This window comes from Hipposideros armiger, unplaced genomic scaffold, assembly GCF_001890085.2.
Source record: "Hipposideros armiger isolate ML-2016 unplaced genomic scaffold, ASM189008v1 scaffold_569, whole genome shotgun sequence".
NCBI classification, from domain to species: domain Eukaryota; kingdom Metazoa; phylum Chordata; class Mammalia; order Chiroptera; family Hipposideridae; genus Hipposideros; species Hipposideros armiger.
Genome location: NW_017731919.1, coordinates 151,102 through 172,360, shown reverse-complemented (window position 1 = coordinate 172,360; position 21,259 = coordinate 151,102). Strand labels below are relative to the sequence as shown.

At 39.2% G+C, this 21,259-nt stretch overlaps 1 protein-coding gene across 9 annotated transcripts in view; it reads left to right on the top strand.

The window, feature by feature from the left end:
* Positions 1-21,259, top strand: part of TFCP2 (transcription factor CP2) — a 62,064-nt gene that overhangs the window by 29,757 nt on the left and 11,048 nt on the right. For 8 of the 9 annotated variants that reach the window (XM_019623929.1, XM_019623930.1, XM_019623928.1 and 5 more), the window contains 7 exons: positions 11,613-11,764; positions 13,454-13,530; positions 14,427-14,532; positions 17,936-18,042; positions 19,048-19,200; positions 20,058-20,168; positions 20,548-20,636. In XM_019623929.1, coding sequence (XP_019479474.1) covers positions 11,613-11,764; positions 13,454-13,530; positions 14,427-14,532; positions 17,936-18,042; positions 19,048-19,200; positions 20,058-20,168; positions 20,548-20,636 — 795 coding nt within the window. Of the gene's footprint in view, positions 1-9,781; positions 9,967-11,612; positions 11,765-13,453; positions 13,531-14,426; positions 14,533-17,935; positions 18,043-19,047; positions 19,201-20,057; positions 20,169-20,547; positions 20,637-21,259 lie in introns of all 9 variants that reach the window. The other variant, XM_019623936.1, reaches the window with a different exon arrangement.

The window sequence follows — 21,259 nt, the reverse complement described above, 5'->3', positions numbered from 1 at the left end:
CAATAGGTGGCAGGATGGCTCAGCTAAAACACACACACACACACACACACACACACACACACACACACACACACACAGAGTCAATGTAATATAAAGTACAATATAGGGAGAATAGTCAATGGTATTGTAATAGCTATGTACGGTTTCAGAGGGGTAGTAGACTTGTTGGGGTTATCTCTTCGTGAGGTGTGTAAATATCTTATCACTATGTTGTTTTCTACACCTGAAACTAATAACAAAAAATAAGTGAGAAAAAACAAAATAAAGGTTATTCTGGCTGCTGATTAGAAGGTAATGATGAAAAACTAGTTATCATTCCTGAGAAGGGTTGAAACTCTCTGAACTGGGTATCTTCTGCACATTCTAGAAATGCAAATTAATTATCTGTGTATAAAAGGGAGTAAATAATAATTCTGCTTTGATTGCATCATCAGGCCTAGTTGGGGACATCTCCATGGACTATGTTGGCCATTTTGCAAGAAAGGGCTTTCATCAAAGGCGAGGCCTCAAGGAGGAAAATTTTTATAAGCCCTACCACTGTGAGCATAAAGGGAAAGATTTAGCTAAAGCCTTTTTGCCATTTCATAGGACTAGTGTTCTGGTACCTTTAGGATTTTCCCAAGTCATTATCAGTTAAAGCCTTAAAAAACAGAAAAATGCCTATGCTTGTCTTTAAATGCAGGGAGGAAATGGGACTATGGAGATTGTATGGCTTTTGAAGCTAGGTTTGGTAGTGGGGATGGGATGGGCAAGGCAGAAGAACCCCAAAGATGGTGAGTGATACTTATTGCCAGTGAAGAGGGAAAGAAGCTTAACTGCAAAAAAAAAAAAAAAAGAATGAACTGGCAGACATTTTGAACCTGAAATGCAGCTTTGAGGCTCAGCACTATTCGAGCTAAGTGTGGTTTCCCTTAGTCACAGGAAAACAAAAACAAAACTTGTTGTTTTCCCAGTTAGGTCATACTATGATAGTAGATATAAGATATTTGAATACTGAAGAGGGAGTTCTATTTTCTATATCAAAATTGTCCGAGTCCCTGGAATATATAGCCCATGAATGTTGCAGGTTGCCATTCATCACCTTGCCATAAATTGGGAAAGGTCAGTGATTTCAGAAATTTAACATAAGAGCCTGGTTCTAATGATGCCACAGGTGATATTTTTCCATTAGCAATGTTTTAATGAGATTTGTAGGCTGGTAAGAGCTAATCCTGTAATGTAGGAAAAAAACTGAGAAGCTGCCCTATATCCGGCAAATCTCCTGAGGCAGGGCTGTGCTGATTCGGATTTCTTTGATTAAACTTAATATCTCACAAGCTCTCTGGAAGTATCTGACATTTGTCAAATCCTTTTCTGCTTCCAAAATTTAAGTAATGCCTGCAGACAAATTTGAAATTAGAAGTTTTTAGTGACTTCCTAAGCTTAAGGAAAGTAAAACACACATTGCTTATAGAAGTAAATAAATGAACTGGCAAATAATACATCTGAGTAGAAATGAGGGAGATTCAAGGACTTGAGGGGAAAGAAATTAGCTTCATTTTTTGATAAACTTTGAGATGTACGCAATGACAACTATTCAAACTTCTGGTCTCTCGTAACTGTGCTAAAGAAGAAATAGAATGGTTTATACCTGGAAGCACTTCTCTTTTTTTTTAAAAGATTTTATTATGGGGCCGACCGAGTGATGCATTGGTTAAGAGCTGGCTTGGGATGCCAGAGGGCCCCGGTTGGGATCCCACATATGATGGCCAGTGACACTGCCCTCTACAGCTAAGATGCTGAACAACAGCTCGACCTGGAGCTGGGCTGCTGTGAGTCGCTGGCGATGGCGTAGACTGCAACCCCTACTGCAGTGGTTTGCCATGGGCTGCCGTGTGTAGCCAGCAGCCAGTGTGAGTGGCCAGCAGCCGCTGTGAGTGGCTGTCCAGAAGCCGGCGACTGATCTGCCTTGCCAGGAAGAGCACAATGATGGTGCCAACTTGGGCCAGTGAAGCAACGTCCTCCACAACTAGACTGAAGAACAAAACGATAGCAACTTGTCTGTTCCCCTTCCCCCAATTCCCCAGCGCTGTTCCCATACCCCAATTCCCCAATAAAGTCTTTTAAAAACAAAATAAATAAATAAAATAAAGATTTTATTGGGATTTGGGGGAGGGGAACAGACAAGTTGCTGTCCTTTTGTTCTTCAGTCTAGTTGTGTAGGACGTCGCTTCACTGGCCCATGGTGGTATTATCATTGCGCTCTTTCCAGCTGAGGCAGATCGGTTGCCGGCCACTGGATGGCCGCTCACGATGGCTCACAGCAGCCTCACTGCAGCCTACTCTTTTTTTTTTTTTTTTTTTAGCTGAGCCATCCCACCACCTGTTGGCAGCTCACGGCTGCTCAGCTCGGGCTGACTCGAACCACTGTTGCTCAGAGCTCAAACTCTTGAGCGAGCTCTTAACCAACTGAGCCACTCAGCCGGCCCTACTGCAGCCTACTCTTGACCGGTGACTCCCGGCAGTCCAGCTCCAGGTTGAGCTGTTGTTCACCATCTTAGCTGTAGAGGGCGCAGTGTCACTGGCCCATGTGGCATCTGAACTGATGGCCCTAATGCTCAGAGCTTGCACTCCCAAGCCAACTCTTAACCAAGGAGCCACTCAGCTGGCCCTAGAAGCACTTCTTTAAAGTGCTTTAAGAACATTAAGCCCATATTGAGATCTGGAAAAGTTCCAGAAACAGTATTCCTAAAGAAAGATGGTCAGATGACCAATATCTACCAGGAGCAGCATCAGTATAAAATCCTGATACGGTGTTTTTAGCTCCTGCTCACTTGTGTTTTGACATCATACTGGACAGTTTGTGTTCCAGGTTTGAAGTTGGAGGGGGGTAGAGTTAAGCTGCTCAGAGCAGAAGTTGTATAAAACACCTACTAGAAACATACTAAGCCCTTTTGAGTCACATCATTTTTACTATATATTTTTAAATAATTCACTTAGGCTTCCTTCAGTATTAGTAATACTTAAAGACAGTGAACTGGAATGTAGGAAAACAAGTGTTTGTAGAATAATTTAGTATGATTTGTTGCTTTGCAGAGATAATAACTTAGATGACAATGATGCCATGTTCTGTAAAGGGGCCTGGAACCTTGTAGGTGCTCAGACTATTTGCTGAAAAAATGGAAGAAGAAAAAAAAAAGTTTAGAAGGGATTTACTGATCCGTTATCAAGCTGAGTGTTTTTTCCCCAGTAGTGGTAAAAGATATGCATAGACCTGGTAATGTGTCAAGATGGTTCACTGTGGACCTCTGTAAAATCAGATCTTGGTATAGAAAGGTGGTCATCCCAGATGACACAGAGAAATCAAACCCATCACCTTGGATTATTAAGACATGATGCTAAGTAATTAATTAAGCTTACCAACCTTTCCTTCCCCTTTCTGATTTAATTGGCATGAGATATGGCCTGGAAGGGATTTTTTAAAGCTCCCCAGGTGATTTTTAATATGCAGCCACGATTGAGAGCCACTGGTGTTTACATGCCTTCCATACAGGCCTGACTCCTTTAATTGAGTAATGCAGTCTACAAGCACGGCAGAAGATGGCTTAAACTATTTTATTTCCAAATATTTTCTGTCTTAAAAAGCAGGATTTGGATTGCAATATTTAAGTCTTCAGTACGAATATGTTGGCTATTATAGATTTAGCAGCATTGTTTGCTGCTTTGCAATGGAGAGTTCCATATTATATGAGTTTAAACATGAGAGAGCCAAAAGGGACCCAATAAGAATGAGGTAGAGGAAGAGTCACTTTTCTATTGACTATCAGCTGTGTATACACTCTGTGTGAGTCTCTGTGAGTATTTAATTATCTATTAAAGTAGATAATATCGCTGTTTTTAACCAACTGAGCTAGCCGGCCACCCCCAATATCCCTGTTCTTAAGTAGCTGAATTATATATAGTCCAGTGTGGAAGACTTGTCTTTTATTGAGTTAGTTTTTTGAATATTGATAAAGGGACTGTAAATAAGCTTGATTTAATTTATTGCAGAGTTCTAAGGGAAAGACGAGCAGTGTTTTTCAAATTGCAGGTTGTGGTCAACATTTTAAAAAACGAAGTCAAATAGAAAATACCAAAATTAGTAAGTATTGTTTTTGAAACTTGTTTCAGTTCTGTAGCACACAAACATATGTATGTGTGTACTGGTGTCTTATTATAAAAATGACTTAACTCGGCCGGCCAAGTGGCGCGATGGTTAAGAACTGGCTTGGGACGTCAGAGGGCCCTGGTTCGGATCCCACATATGAGGGCCAGTGACACTGCCCTCTACAGCTAGGATGCTGGACAACAGCTCAACCTGGAGCTGGGCTGCCGTGAGTCGCCTGCGATGGTGTAGGCTGCAGCCCCTGTGGCAGTGGGTTGCCATGGGCTACCGTATGTAGCCAGCAGCCAGCATGAGCGGCCAGCAGCCGCAGTGAGCGGCCATCCAGAAGCTGGCGTTTGATCTGCCTCGCCTGGGAAGAGCGCAATGATGGTGCCAACTTGGGCCAGTAAAGCAACGTCCTCCACAACTAGACTGAAGACCAAAACGACAGCAACTTGTCTGTTTCCCTTCCCCAATTCACCAGCACTGTTCCCATCCCCCCAATTCCCCAATAAAAATCTTAAAAAAAAAAATGACTTAACTAATGTGAATGGTATTCAAAGAAGTTTGAAAGCCATAGGACTGGAACATGTGAGAAGGTGGAGGAAAAGAGGTGGTTGGTTGTCTTATCCCCTTAATGGACCAGACTGATCATCATGCACATGTATTTTCTCTCTTTCTCTTACATATTTTTTTGTTCGTTTTTTACCTGGTTCCTTATTCTTTGGATCTGGCCATGTTGTTCAAATTATTTCGTACTGTTTCTTTACTTGAGTGAAAATGAGTATGTTTAATTGGCAGTGTAGTTTTTATAGCGTCCACTTGCTGTTTTAAAAGGTAGTGTTAGTAAAGTGGAATTGTCATAATGTATTCTGAGATAGTAATATGCTTTGTTGTTTATCCTTAAATACCATTCAGTGGCTTTTGGAATGTACCCTTTTATTTTCTGTGTGTGAGGCTGGTTTCTGTCTTTTTTATTAGAACTATTCTACTGGGTTGTCGGAAAAGTCATGACGCATTTTTGCAACAAAAAACAGAAAAAATATGTCATGACTTTCTGACAACCGAATAGGTAAGGATGATTTAACATCTTCCTTTACATATTCACCACTATTTAGTTTTGTTGTAAAGCGTTACTTAGAAACATTGGAACAGGGGCCTATTTCTTTATCTTATTACTTAATAAACCACCCCTAAAATGCAGTGGCTTGAAACAACAGTTTTTCACTTCTCATGAGTCTATGCATTAATTGTGCAGATCTGCTTTGTGTGATGTCAGCTGAGGCTGCAGTCACCTGAAGACCTGCGCTGGAACATTCAAGATGGCTCATTCACATGTCCAGTGTTGGGCTCTGGGACACTGGGATGGCTGGATTCATAGCTGTCTGTCTGTCTCTGTCTCTCTTTCTCTTTCCATGTAGCCTCAGAGACTCTCTCCCTTTCCATGTTGCCACCCCATGTGGTCTCTCCAGCAGAGTAGCCAGACTTCTTACCTGGCAGGTCAGGGTTCCCAAACACACAAAAGTGAAAGCCGACAATCCTTAAAGATTAGTGCCCAGGCCAGAACTGGCACACTGCTATTTCTTCCAACTGTCTTTGTCAAAGCGGTTTACCAGCTCATGTTCACCAGATTCAAGGTGGAAGGAAAGCCACATACAGGGGTGAATACCAGGAGGCGCTGACCATCAGTGGCCATCTCTGGAGATTAGCTACCAAAGGGACATTTAGCAGCCTGGTTATGAAATCTCATGCAATTTTTCTGGTATATAAAATGTAAGGCTACATTTGGATTACCTAGATTTGATTTCATTTATTCCCAAGCTCTGTTTCAGCATTTGTCCTGTTACAGTTAGATAGGAACTGTCTAGCTACTATTTAGCTGTAAGTTAGACAAAAATGAAACACGAACTCAGTAAATTACAAATTGGTTAGGGAGGCGTGAATATAGAATGGGGAATAGATAATGTTATAAACTTTGTGTTAAAAAATTAGTAAGAGGGCCAGCTGAGTGGCACATTGGTTAAAAGTTGGCTTGGGACACCAGCTCTGAGCAGCAGGGCCCCGGTTCGGTTCCCATATACGGGCCAGTGACTCTGTGCCCTATACAGCTAAGATGGTGAACAATAGCTCGACCTGGAGTTGGGCTGCCATGAGTTGCCGGCAATGGCATAGGCTGCAGTGGGGCTGGCCAGCAGCCGACGTGAGCTGCTGTGTGCCGCCATGAGTGGCTGTCCAATGTCCGGAGAGCGACTGCCTCACCCGGGAAGAGCGCAATGATAACACCAACATGGGCCAGTGGACATCCTCCACAACTAGACTGAAGAACAAAGGGACAGCAACTTGTCTGTTCCCCTTCCCCGATTCCCCAATTAAAAAAAAAACTTTAAAAAAAATTTAGTAAGAACTACAGAGATGTACTATTGATTGACTACTGCTGAAACATGGAAGACCAAAGGAAAGAAAAAAAAATAAAAGGAAAGAAGGAAAATAAAATTATTTTATTTTTTTAAAATTAATATGTGGTTTTTAGTATTTATAAGAGTGCCTGGCACTCGTAGGTTCTCAATGTACGTTTGAATGAATGATTGAAGTTTTCTTTTTAAAAAGAAAACTTGTATTCTACTTACTACTAGCTAGTTCATTCATAGTTTAGAAGAGTGTCTGAGAGCATAGTTCATTAGCATCACTTTGCCCAAGTGGGTAAGATGTACTTTCTCTAAAAATTAAAAACATTTTTATGTTTTGACTTTCATCAAGAATATCATTTTTATTTTGAATTTGATATCAATACTGTAGTTGTTTCCTTAGAAATTTATAATATTGCCACAGGTTCCCTATGTCTGTTCCCATGATTTTCTGCAAACTTTTTCCACCAGGATAATAAAAATGGCATTGCAAAGATACAGAAAAAAAAAGTTTAACATCTTTTCAAGGTGCCAAATTCACTGTAATGGGAGGACTACAGTATACTACTATTAAGATGTTATTTTCAGTACATAGTAAAAAAAAATTCTGACTTAAAGTGAAAAAAAGAATGTCATTTTTAGGAATTGTCTGTATTAGAAAATACATTGATGAGTCTTTTGGACTTGGTATATAGAAGGTTTAGCATGCCTAGATGTTATCTCTGCCTTTATTATGATTTGTCTTATATTTGTCATGGCAAATACACAAAGGTAGAAATGAAATTAAAAAATATATATATATATAATTATAAAGAGAGAGGTTTATAAGCCAGTCGGTCTAACTCCAGTATGAAGGCTTTTACAGCTATTATTTAGCTGCTGCCTTCTATAGCAGATGCTATAGTACATACTTTGGACTATAATATAATAGCAGTGAACTAGTGATATTTCCTGTCTACTAAGAGGGTACTATATACCAAATAGTGTTTTCTAACAATATATATCCCAATGCAGCTTCTAAAACCTTTTTATAATATTTTAGGCCCTTTTATAATAATAATATCATAGAATAGATTTAGAGGACACTTTGAAGAGGCCAACTCTTTCAACCCTGAACTGGTACTTGAGTCTATACAGTAGACCTAACAAGACTTCTTTGCTTCAGACAAACATCCTCATTTCCTTCACTTGTTCTTCAAATGACACGATGTTGGGTCTCCTCACTTATTCTCATCTCTTTCCTTAGATTTTTAAAGTTCTCTTTTTAAAGTTCCACATTTAGAACTAAGCACAGAATTCAAGTGTGGTCTGATTTGCATAGAGAAGAATGTCATTTCCTTCACTTTGTTTTTAATGAAACCTGATTATCAGCGCTTTTGACAGACATATCGCAGTTTATCTCCTTGAAACAGATTTTTTTAAAGCCCTAGTCTTTCTCACATATAGTGAGCCATTTTGTTGTTTTTAGTTCTTAAGTGCATGACTTTACATTTATCCTTATTAAGTCTTCTGCTGTTAGATTTAGCTTGCTATTCCAGCCAATTGGAATTACTTGAAAAGTTGATTCTATCTGGGCCGGCCCAGTGGCTCAGTTGGTTGGGAGTTAGCTTGGGAGTGCAAACTCTGAGCAGGAGGGCCGCCGGTTCGATTCCCACATGGACCAGTGGTGCTGCACCTGAGCTGAGCTGCTGATGAGCTGCCAACAGGTGGCAGGATGGCTCAGCAAAAAAAAAAAAAAAAAAAAAATTGATTCTGTCATAAAGATATTTGCTTTCCCATCCCAGATTCCTGTCATTTGCATATTTGATCCTCATCCTCTTCAGTGTCCTCATCCAAGTCGTTCATTTATAAAAAAAATGTTGCAGATGATGAGTTTCTCTGGGGTCCCATGGCACATCACTAAACCTTCTAAACTTATCTGCTCTCTATACGGTTGTATAGTTATCTGTAAAGCCACTTAACTATTGTAAAATTCATATTTTTCACCTTGAACAGGGATGTCAAGAGAGACTTTATTTTGTGCATTACTGAAGTCTAGAAATATTTATGCTTACATCATTCACTGGTCAAATCATATAAAAAAGGAAAACCAGTTAGTTTGATTATGACTCCCAGGGACCCCTGATGCCCTGCCTAGATACTCATAAACTAGTCTTTTTTTTTTTTAACTCCCCCTCCACTCTTTATGTTTTTGATGTCATATTTTGTATGTTTTTGTTTTGTGTGTCCCTTGATCATTTATTGTAGTTATAATTTTACTACTATTGTCTGTTAACCTTTATATTCATTTTTTAAGTGGTTGATTCACAGTGATTATTGTATATTTGCCTTTATTGGTGAGATTTTTATTCTTTCTTGTATTTTCTTATTTCTGGTTATGGCCTTTTCTGCATAAAAGAGATTATGTGAGAGTCTAGGAATCACACCTCGGCCGTGTTCCTTGTCCTTCTTCCTGCCTGTCTGGCTTGGTTGCTTTCTTTTGAGGCTCCCACCACTTCCTCTTTTCTGATCAGTTTCTTCTTCCTGGTCAAATTAGGTTCAGAATATAATTCTACTCATTTCTTCTGCCTCCTGGGTGATAGAATAATTAGCAAGGCAAAATGTTTATTATATATGCTGCTTTTCAGTTGAATGAGATTTTTCACTAGATGTTCAAGGTGTAGAAATCTTTTTATCACTTTGCGACAGAGGGCTCCTACCAAGAAAGTAAATTTCACTGTTACTCAGTAATCGGGACATCTGACTGGCTTCATTTCAGAACTCACAGGTCTCACTCTTCTTGCCAGAGGTCCTCCCTGATCTGCCCACAAATCCAAGGAAATCAGTTTTGACCATTTATTTACTGCATATTTTGTGTTTTGAAGCTGACATGAGAGTAGGGTGTAATCTCTTCAGTGCTTGCCCTTTTATGCCGTAACTAACATAGTGATATTGGCATGTTTTTCAAACGTTTTATTTTCATCATGCTGGAGTCTAAATTAGGATTATAAGTAGGGAAATTAGAAGTTCATGACATCTTATTGTCCCGAGTTAGCTAGTTTCTAATTTTCTTAGATGCTATGGACATCTGTCTACTTGCCCCTCTTACTCAAGATAGAGCTCGTAAAACTTCTCCCTCTCTATGCCCTAGGCTCTTTCTAGAAGAGGGCATTCAACAGCTGGTAGGCCTGAGGGAGAAGGTTAAACCAGAGTTGTAAATTAGTAGAGACCATTCAGAGGCTGCCTTATCGCAAAAGGGTAATTTATACCTCAGGACTGGGACCACGGAGCAGCTCTTCAGGGAATCTCAGTTACATACAGGAAAGATCACTCCAGATATTGCTTGTGTTCCTCTGTTACTTCCACTCAAATGCTTTCTGCTGTGCCTCCGCTCTGAGGTGTGGATTTCCACTTAGCGATGCATATTTTTAACATACACTCAACTCATTCTTTTAACAGGTAAGATTTCTGTATCCTTATATTTAAATGATCAGAGATACTGTGAGATGTTGTGAATTCCAAAATGATCACAAGGTATTTATTAGGGCTGAGTATTTGGGAGAATGCAAACAAATAAACAAAAATGTAAATCATACCAACACATTTACAAAGCACATAAGAGAGAAGTTATTCCTTCAAATAGCTTATGTTTCATTGGAATGAATTCAATGTATGAAGCAATCAGAGAATATGATAAAATGCCAAATTATACATTGGTAGCAACTACTTAGACTCCACCAGAGTAGGTTTTCCTAATCTGCGCTCAGCTTACCTCTGAGAAGGAGCAGACTTCTGTCTTTCCAAAATTGTTTCTTGCTGAATTTGTTATTGTTTTGGTAAAAGCAGAGGCCTGGAACTGTAGTTACCAGTGACCTTTAGTCTCCACCTCTAGGAATGTGGAACTGAATGGTATTCTTGTTCCCGCAGCCAAGTAAAGAAACTGTAGTGTCCCAAGAACATGAGTAATTCAGATAAATTTGAGGTTTATAGATCTTAAAACCTCGGATGAGAAAATATAGTGTTGTGTATTTGGTTTGGCTGTACTATTTTGAGTTAATTTTAGGGGTAACTTTAGAATCAATTTTTGAATTCCAGCCTGAAATGACAGTCATTTTGCTTAGTCATGATTGGTTAGGTGTAATGCCACATTATATTGAGAAGACTAGGAACTGTTGCTATATATTAACCTTGCTAGGCACTGACATTTGAGAAGGAAAAGAACACCCTACATTCCTAAAGGTTGAGCTGTTGCTATGTTGCAAAATCCTGTTTGCCTTGATTCCTGGTAATCTTCACTAATCTTTCAAGGAATCATCAGTAGTGATGTACTCAAGAATGGTATAGCAACAAAGTCTCCCAAAGATTAACATCTTTTATTACACTGTAATAAAAGTTATGCGAATGTGCTGGAGCGCTGCCCTATCCCCTGGTCGACTCCCCCCCCACCCCCACCCCCACCTCTCTCACTCTCACTCACTCACTCAAAATATCTGATAACTGAGATGGCTACTAAGTGACTAACTTAGTAGCGCGGTGGGGGAGCATATACAGCATGGGGACGCTGGACAAAGGGATGATTCAGGTCCTGGATGGGACAGAGTGGGACAGCTCGAGATGTCATCACACACTACTCAGAATGGAGTGCAACTGAAAACTTAGGAATTGTTTATTGCCGGAATTTTCCATTTAATATTTTTAGATTGTGGGTGACTGAAACCGTGTTGAAACTGGATAAAGGAGGACTGCTCTGTAAATACACTGCAGTTGGTGCCTTTCTAAGAACAGATACATTACAATGTTCTAAGTTGAGATTTTTGGAACGCTACATACAATTTTCAGAGCCCTTTTAGGAACACCTGTCTGTTTCCTAGAACTGCGCTCTTCTGACATTTAGGTGGTCTTAACAGTGAATACCTGTCATTGCCCACATTGTTGTGGTCAGGGGGCTATCACAGCAAGTGATCTAAACTGAATGGTTGGAAAGAAACGCCACCAAAGTGAGGAACATTTATGGTTTTCCAAAGCAAATTGCAGTTAAATTGTTTCAACAATAAATGCATTCTCACACCATTGTCATATGTTAACAAATATCTTTTTTTTTTTAGTGATGTCCTCGCATTACCCATTTTTAAGCAAGAAGAGTCAAGTTTGCCTCCTGATAATGAGAATAAAATCCTACCTTTTCAGTATGTGCTTTGCGCTGCCACCTCTCCAGCAGTGAAACTTCATGATGAAACCCTGACATATCTCAATCAAGGTTAGATGCATCCTTATTAGTTAGTATTATTATCACAGATCTGCTGGATTCATGGTATTTAATTAGGCACACTTTATGTAAAAAGTACTTCTTTCTAGTGTGACCTGTCAAAATCAAAGGCTCACATCAGGGATTTGAGTTTTAATGTCATGTTTGATATATGTTACTTACTTCTTTTGTCTACCTGCCCATTTTTAGTTCCCATCTCTCTTTTTTACCTAATCCACATTCCCTGGTTCCATCCCCATTGGTTCCTGTCTGAGAAGTATTACCCTATCCAGCATTATTGTTTACCAGCTGTGTGGCCTTGGACAAGTTGCTTAAACTCTTTACCTTTCAGTTTCCTTATCTGTAAAAATGGGATTGGTAATTCTTTAGAGAGTTGAATCAATTACATGATATAATGTGTGAAAACACTTAGCACTGTGCCTAGCATAGAGTAAAGGATTATAATTGTTGTTACTAATGCTGATAACATTATACTGTTGTATGGTCAACCAACTGAATTTTATTTGATTTTTTTCCTGCCTCTAAGAAAGTGGCATTTAACTATCTGCCATACACCCCTAAGCAAGATATTGTGGGGGATACAAACTTTCATAAGATTCTATTTCTACTCTTCTAAGATGAACAGGGTTTTTACTAAGTTTTACTCTAGCCTTAAGTGATTTGAAACTTTTTTCTACAGTGGGTCACTTCTAGATTATGCTGGCAATATAGCAGTAATGATGATGACAGCTGACACATTGAGCCATTAAGTGCCAGGCATTGTTTTATGAGCTTTCTATGTATTAAGGCATTTAATCCTTTCAACAACCCTATGAGATGGGTTACTAAATATTATTCCCATTTAACAAATGAGGCAACTGAGGCAAAGATTAAGAAACTTGCAAAGGTCACACAATGGAGGAAGCAGGTTTTGAACTCGGGGAGTAGTTTGGCTTCCAGCTACATTGAACTCCTGAGAAAAGGGACCAGGGCTTATGTACGCTTTTATCCTGCACAAAATCTAACATCACTTTTCATGCAAAGCTCCAAAAAGGTTGCTAAAATGCTGTTTTGGGGGAGGGTAGGAGAGTGTGGAGAAAGAGGAATCTTTAATTATTCAGTAATTCCAAGTCAAAATTCTGTCCGAAAGAGGGATACTCCTGATGGTATTTCAAGGGCAGTGGTGTACACATCTGTGCCTGGACCATTATCTAACCGCCCCAACACCAAGCTGATTCTAGACATGTGGGTCCACTCCAGGCCCTTCAGTCTGCCTGCAGGTAAACCATTAGGGGAGGGGTAATGCGTCACACCCTGGGGTGTCATGGGACTAAGGGGTTCTCACTCCTCTTTACAGTACACAGGCACCAGCTCCCTCCTGTATGCCCTGGGGTCCACTGCACACCCACCCCTCCTCGCAGCCCAGATCTACCAGCTGGCGAGTCTGAACGGGCGTCTGACAGTTCTTTCCCCCCAGCCCCCGGGACTCACACCCCTCAGCCCTCACACCCCTCAGCCCATCCAACAAAGTGGGGTGGCCCCATACTTACTGTCATCAGAGAACACCACTCTCCTAAAATTCAACTCACTGCCATCACAGCGAACCACTCGGAAACTCTCCTGCCAGCTGAATTTTATTCTTTCTGAATTTTGCAAAGTTAATTGATGATGAGTATAATACGTAGTTACTTTTTCTTCTAGGACAGTCTTATGAAATCCGAATGCTAGACAATAGGAAACTTGGAGAACTTCCAGAAATTAATGGCAAGTTGGTGAAGGTAAAAGAAAATGAGGAAATGATTCCACTGCACATCCTTTTAGTGACCCTTTGTAATATTGTTTTGCTTCCATATGGGCTTGGTGATATCTCTTACCTGCTACCATTTGCTAGCAGAATGGTAAACTGTGGTGTTAATTCTTCGGGGTCAGAGTGAACCCCCCTATTCACATGGATTTTCACAGCTGCAAGAAGCAAGGCTTACCACTCCATCTCATGGTGGTCTCCTGGCTCCATGAAGTTCTACTCTTTTCGAGTAGAATAAAGTACTCTCCTTGAGATCTTTAGAGAAGCTCTAGTGTCTCTTTGGATACTTGGTCTAGTAGCAAGGGAAACAGAAGCTACTATTGATGAATATCGGTTTTCTTAGTGTAGGCTGACAGTATGAATTCACATTTGGGACAGAGAAGTTTGGTCAGCAGCTGTAAAAGGTGGTAAGGAGGATATTAATAGGCACCTCCACAAAGTAAGAGTAACAAAAGGAAAGTTGATGGAAACAGCCCCTACCTACTCTCAGTGTTTACAGTTTGTATGGTGGGTTAGCAAGCAGGGGACTTGATGAGATTTTCATATACAATGGAAGAGCCAAGCCAAATATTACATGGTAACAATAGAGGCACGCAGAAATGCTTCTGATAGGAGTCCTTTGTACCCAGTTACCATCAGGACTGATGTTTACGCCAAGTTTTAAATATGGTACCAGTTAACTGTAAAGATTATATCTGAGCAATTATAAAATTCACTATGAAATAGTTTGGTATGGTGTGAGTTTTAGAGTGAAACAGGTCTTAAAAATAATTTTAGGTTGTGTCTAGAAACTGTGTGACTCCTGCAAATTTTCCTTTGTGGGATTTTTCAGGGATCCTATGATCATTTGATTTTCTTGCTTCCTTTTAGAGTATATTCCGTGTAGTGTTTCACGACAGGCGACTACAATACACTGAACACCAGCAGCTGGAGGGCTGGAGGTGGAACCGACCTGGAGATAGAATTCTTGACATAGGTGAGTTAGAATCTATTGCCCAGAAAATGCCTATAACTATGATCTGAGAATTGGTTTTATGTACTTGATGTTTACTATGATTCAGAATGCTTCAGGGGCTCAATTAGCATGAACTTGGACTTGGTTATTGACTAAGCCTAAAAAATTATTGGTATGGGGCCGGCCGAGTGGCGCGATGGTTAAGAACTGGCTTGGGATGCCAGAGGGCCCCGGTTCGGATCCCACATATGAGGGCCAGTGACACTGCCCTCCACAGCTAAGATGCTGAACAACAGCTCAACCTGGAGCTGGGCTGCCGTGAGTTGCCGGCGACGGTGTAGGCTGCAGCCCCTGTGGCAGTGGGTTGCCATGGGCTACCGTATGTAGCCAGCAGCCAGCGTGAGTGGCCAGCAGCCGCAGTGAGCGGCCATCCAGAAGCCGGCGACTGATCTGCCTCACCGGGAAGAGCACAATGATGGTGCCAACTTGGGCCAGTGAAGCAACGTCCTCCACAACTAGACTGAAGAACAAAAGGACAGCAACTTGTCTGTTCCCCTTCCCCCAATTCCCCAGCACTGTTCCCATACCTGCAATTCCCCAATAAAAATCTTAAAAAAAAAAAAAAATTATTGGTATGATGATATCAAAATTAAATTTGGAAGTGTAGACACTTCAGTTCTATAACAGTTGCATCCATTACTTCAGGGTGATTTTGTTTTTTTAATTTAGTTGTAATAAAATACATATAACAAAATTTGCTATTTTAATCATTTTTAATAAGTGAAATTATCCAATATTTGTCTTTTTTGTGATTGGCTTATTTCACTTAGCATAATCCTCAAGGTTCATCCATGTAGTTTCAGAATTTCCTTCCTTTTTATGGCTGATAATATTCCATTGTGTATAGATGCCACATTTTATTTATCCATTCATCCCTCAGCAGACAGTTGGGTTCATTCCATCTTTTGGCTTTTGTGAATAATGCTACTATGACCATGGGTGTACAAATACTTACTTCAGTCTCTGCTTTCAGTTCTTTTGGGTACGTACCCAGAAGTGGAATTGCTAGATTATATGGTAATTCTGTTTTTAATTTCTTGAGAAACTACCGTATTGTATTTCACAGCGACTGCACATTTTATGTTCCTGTCAGAATTGCACAGGGCTCTAATTAATCTGTCTCCTCACCAACACTTGTTAATTTCCTTCCTTCCATCCTTCCTCCTTCCCTCCCTCCCTCTCTCTCTCCTTCCTTCCCTCCTTTCTTCCTTCTCTCTCTCTCTCTCTCTCTCTCTCTCTCTCTCGATGGTAGCCATCCTAATAGATACGAAGTGGTATCTCACTGTGGTTTTAATTTACATTTTTCTAATGATTAGTGATGTCAGGCACCTTTTCATATTGGCTGATGGAGAAATGTGTGTTCAAGTCTTTTGCCCATTTTTTAATCTGGTTGTTTTGTTGTTGTTGAATTGTAGGAGATTTTTTTTTTCCTGGATGTTAGATGTTAACCCCATATCAGATATATGATTTGCAATATTTTCTCCCCTTCTGTGTGGGTTGTATTTTCATTGTGTTGATAGTGTCCTTTGATGCACAAAAGTTTTAAATTTTGATGACCAATATATCTATTTTTTAAAATTGCCTGTGCTTTTGTTTTTATATCTAAGAAATCATTGCAAAATCTGTCATTAAGCTTTTTCTGGTATGTTTTCTAAGAATTTTATAGTTTTATGTCTTATGTTAGGTGTTCAGTTAATTTTTGAATATGATGTAAAGTAAGGGTCCAAATTCATTCCTTGCATGTGGATATCTAATTTTCCTAATGCCTTTTGTTGAAAAGACTATCCTTTCCCATTGAATGGTCTTGGCACCTTGTCTTAAAATCATTTTACCATGTGTGTGCAGGTTTGTTTCTGGGCTTTCTGTTCCATTTGTCCATCTTTATGCTACACCACAGTGTTTTGATAACTGTAACTTTGTAATAAGTTTTGAAGTCAGGAAGTATGAGACCTGCAATTTTATTATTTTTCAAGATTGTTTTGGCTATTCAGGATCTGATGTTTTGTTTGTAGTAGTATGTAAAAGGGGCCAGGTTTTTCCCCTAAATGCTGCAAGTTCTTTTGTTGTTGTTTTTAAATTGGGGAATTGGGGGAGGGGAACAGTGTTGGGGAATTGGAGAAGGGGAACAGCCAAGTTGTTGGCCTTCAATCTTAGTTGTGGAGGGTGCAGCAAGTTCAGCTCCAAGTCTAGTCACCGTCTGGCTGGCCATGGGCAGCTTGCGGCGGCTCAGCTCAAGGTGCCGTGTTTAATCTTAGTTCTGCAAGTTCTTTTATTTTACTAATCTCTGAGAGCTAGGTTAGTAATTTGTTTCACCTCAAGTCAGAGACCTGGGATTAGAATCTGTCTCTTGGTTCGCAGTTCAGGTTTTCCTGCTTTGCTACACAGAGTAGAATATTTTTTTTAAATTGTGGGACATAGGGAAGGATCTTTACAAACACACATACAGTCTCTTCATCAGTGTACTTTTAATCCCAGCATCTGTGTCTTTCATCTCTTATTGGTTATTACCTCCTATTGGTAAACATAGTTAAACAAATCTAAGTACTACCAGTTTTACCTGAGAAAACACTGGTTCTCATACAGATGCCCTGATATCCATTTGATAAACTGGTTAGGATGAATCCAACACCACTAACACTGGAGTGGGACCCACTTGATGCTTTCTTGTTTAAATCATTGATACTAAAAGTAATATAGTTATAACACAACTATGACAGTAAATATCAGCCTGGCCTTATCTCCTAGTTTGAATAGTAATCAGAGAAATCAGGGAATGATATTTGAGTGTATGCTATATGGAGTGGAAAGCAAAGTTCTACTACAGCCTGTTCATTTTTGCTTACCTCTTGAATATAAGATGTGTCACTGTATTACAGGATTATTTGGTGACTTCATAAGTCCACATCGATCTTTACGTTAAATTTTTCCCACTTCTATCAGTGCTATGATGCCTTCTGCCTTTATTCAGACACTGCTTTATCTTTGTATAGCAATGTTCTTGGTGTATTTCTAGCAGTAATGCTAATCTTAAAACTATAAATGAAGCAGATTATAAGTTACAATTTTCATGACACTAGAGCTAGTGTGTGTATACTAAATCTGTCTTTAAATAGAATTTTGGCAAATTAAAAGCAAGTGGCTTTTAAATTGTCTTATTTTTAAAAGTTGTTAAAGTGGGAGAAGGATACTTAGTCAAAGAACTTAGGTCAGTTTTAGCTCTATTCAAAGCCTTTTCACTGGCAAGAAGAGGTTTACATGAAAATGTTGATAACTAGGGACCATAATACCTGTATAATAACCAGTGCTTTCTTATTTAAACCCAGTAGTGCTCAGAGTTGTTCAATGATTACCATTTGTTTCTCAGATATCCCAATGTCTGTGGGTATAATCGATCCTAGGGCTAATCCAAACCAACTAAATACAGTGGAGTTCCTGTGGGACCCTGCAAAGAGGACATCTGTGTTTATTCAGGTAAGGCATTGCAGATGGGGTTCTAATTATGAAGAGTATCTCTTACTACCAGTTTGTTTCTTAAAGGATTAAAACATGTTGAATTGGAAATCTTTACGAGGTACCAGCCTAGCTATCCAGTGCAGACTCCTCAACATTTGCCTGAAAGCAATGAGGAGTTTCTGAATTGCTCTTCCTAATTTCCCCAATTTATTTATTTGTTTCTTTCCAAAATGCTTGCTAATGGCTGCATAATATTTTATTCCATGTGTAACATACCTTTCCTAACAATTATTTAGCATTGAGATTGTCTGAATTTTTCACTGTTATCCATAAAGTTAATTTGAACATCTTTATACTTAAAATTTGATTCGCATATCTGATTATGTCCTTTGGGTAGATTCCTTGAAAATTTTTATTTGTCATAATGATAGCTAATAGTTTATTGCGTATGTCCCATGAGATAGTCACTGTGTTAAGTAAACACTTTGTGTACATGATTTTATTTAAGATTCTCAACAATAATCCTGTGGAGTAAGACTAGTCCTTGAAATTTAGAGAAGTTAATAACTTACCCAAGCTAGAATTTGGTCGATTCCACCATTCGATTCAGGAAAGTCTTAGACTCTATGCAGTAGCCAAGCAAACCTTTTTTCCTGTATTGTCTGTGAGCTTTCATATTTACCATTTTCCCAGGATGGATTGTGCCTCTGCTTTCTAAATCAGCCTAAAAGTCCAGGAAACTTTTACTAATGGAAATCATTTCTCTTTCTTATTAACTCTATATTCTCTGAAGCAGTTAATGAGTTTAATTCCTTATAGTAGCTTTGGTCTCCATTTGTAAATCGTTTAAGTTTTCCTCATTTGCTCCTTTAGAGTATAAATCCTTCAAGATCAAAAAGAGAGTCAAAATTTTTTGTAGGTGTTCATAATGCTTTTTAAAAGTTTTGCTGTTAGTTGCTTAACAAATGTTGACTGGTTTGGCTTTCAGGCGGTACTGAAAGCTGGGTGTTGTATTCTCTTCAGGTGCACTGTATTAGCACAGAGTTCACCATGAGGAAACACGGCGGAGAAAAGGGAGTGCCGTTCCGAGTACAAATCGATACCTTCAAGGAGAATGAGAATGGGGAATATACCGAGCACTTACACTCAGCCAGCTGCCAGATCAAAGTCTTCAAGGTATTCCCGGGTATTGTGCTGGCCCTTGGAGCTTTCCTCCTCATCTTTCAGTTGTAACGTTAGTCACCAAGTCAGAAAACCAACGTGTCTCTTTTCAAAAGCTATGAAAACTCAGCCTAAGTTAGCTAGCATCATCGAAATAGTTAGAGATGCCTGGTAAAGAAATTTAAATGGGGATGGGCATGGGAGAAGAGGAACTTGGAAAAGAGAGCTAGAAGCAAAAACATGAATTTTCTTTGAATGTTCTTAAAGCCTGTTGAACTTACAAGCTTTTATAAAAGCTCACAAAAATTATGAAAAGTTGACAGTTTTGGTTACACTTGTACTTGATCTTCTTTCCTTATTTTGGTCTTTGTTTTTATCACATGGATAAATATGTTCTCATTGCAAAAGATTCATTAATACAAAACTATTCAGAGAACGACACTGAAGTCCTCCTTTACCACTGTTACCCTGACTCCCCAACCTCTCCCCAGAGGTAACCACCGTTAGAATTTAGTATGTATCCTCTGGTCCCCTTCTGTGCTTTAATATACACATGTACATAGGTATACATATAGTTTCTTTCAAACATAAATGGGATTATACTGGATGAACTGTTTTGAGGCTTGCTTCTTTCAGTTAACTGTGTGCTTTAGAGATCTTTCCATGTCCGTAGCAGTAGAGCTCTTATTTTTTTTCAACTCCATCAAACTTTTAAATTTCCTATTTTCAGACTTATATGCAATGATGCATCTTGTCTTTACATCACTGTACATACATCTTTGTTTCACATGTGACTATTTAAGTTTTTAGAAGTAATATTGTTGGGTCGAAGATGAGTACTTGAGTTTAAAACAAAGCATTTCTCATTTCAGCCCAAAGGTGCAGATAGAAAGCAAAAAACAGATAGGGAGAAAATGGAGAAACGAACACCTCATGAAAAGGAGAAATATCAACCGTCCTATGAGACAACTATACTCACAGAGGTAAAAGGTTTTCTTTTGGTGACAATTTCAGTCAGTACTTTTTACTCTTAAGAAAAATCCAATTATTTTGTAGTGTGTGTGTGTGTGTGTGTGTGTGTGTGTGTGTGTATGTGTGTATATATATATATATACACACACATAAAATCATTATGTTATAATTTACCTGAAACTAATACAATGTTATATGTCATTTATATCTCAATTAAAAATAAATCACTTCCCGCCTGGTCAAAACTTATTTGTCCTCTTAGTTATGGGGGCCTCTGAGGAATTACGATTTACTTTTGCTAATCAAGATGTGCTATTCAAGTAACAGTATTTTGGTGCAACACTAGGGTCAAATGTACTTTTCAGTACCTGAGTTGTCTTTTGTTTTTAGTGTTCTCCATGGCCCGAAATCACGTATGTCAATAATTCCCCGTCACCTGGCTTCAACAGTTCCCATAGCAGTTTTTCTCTTGGGGAAGGGTAAGTCTGGGAAATGAAATGGGCTTGTGTTTGTCCAAAATGTGTATTTTTTTCATTATCTTTTTATAAACGAGATCTTTCCAAATCCATACTTACTTCTATTTGGTCAGTCTTTGATGATGGATTTATATAGTAACTGAGGTTTGGATTACCTTCAAAATAGACTGAAAGCGTTTTCTATAGCCCTTTCTCTTCTTCTTCCTCCCATTCGAAAATCACATTCGTGGTCAGTTTTTTAGTGAGTTGGGGACTGACTTCCTGGGCTTTTCACGTCTCCTTATTGCTGCTTGCTTGTGGTGGGTTCACTTCCTAATCGTACTTGCACCAGCGCGTGATCATTGGGAATTGAAACACAGTTGTACAAACACGAATACCTATTTTGCTACTTGTTAAGAAGGTTCCTAAAACCTAATTATCATGAATCTTTTGCTAATTGGTAGAAGAAGGTTGAAGATGATAGCTAAAATAAAGTTTTGATATTATCTTTGGGGTGCATTTAATCCTGCCTTATTATCTTTTTACTATCAGAGATCATTGAAAGTTGGTACAGACACCTATTCCAGTTAAAAAAAGGTCTTATAATCCTAGCATTTAGCACATATTCTACATAGGCCATATTGAAA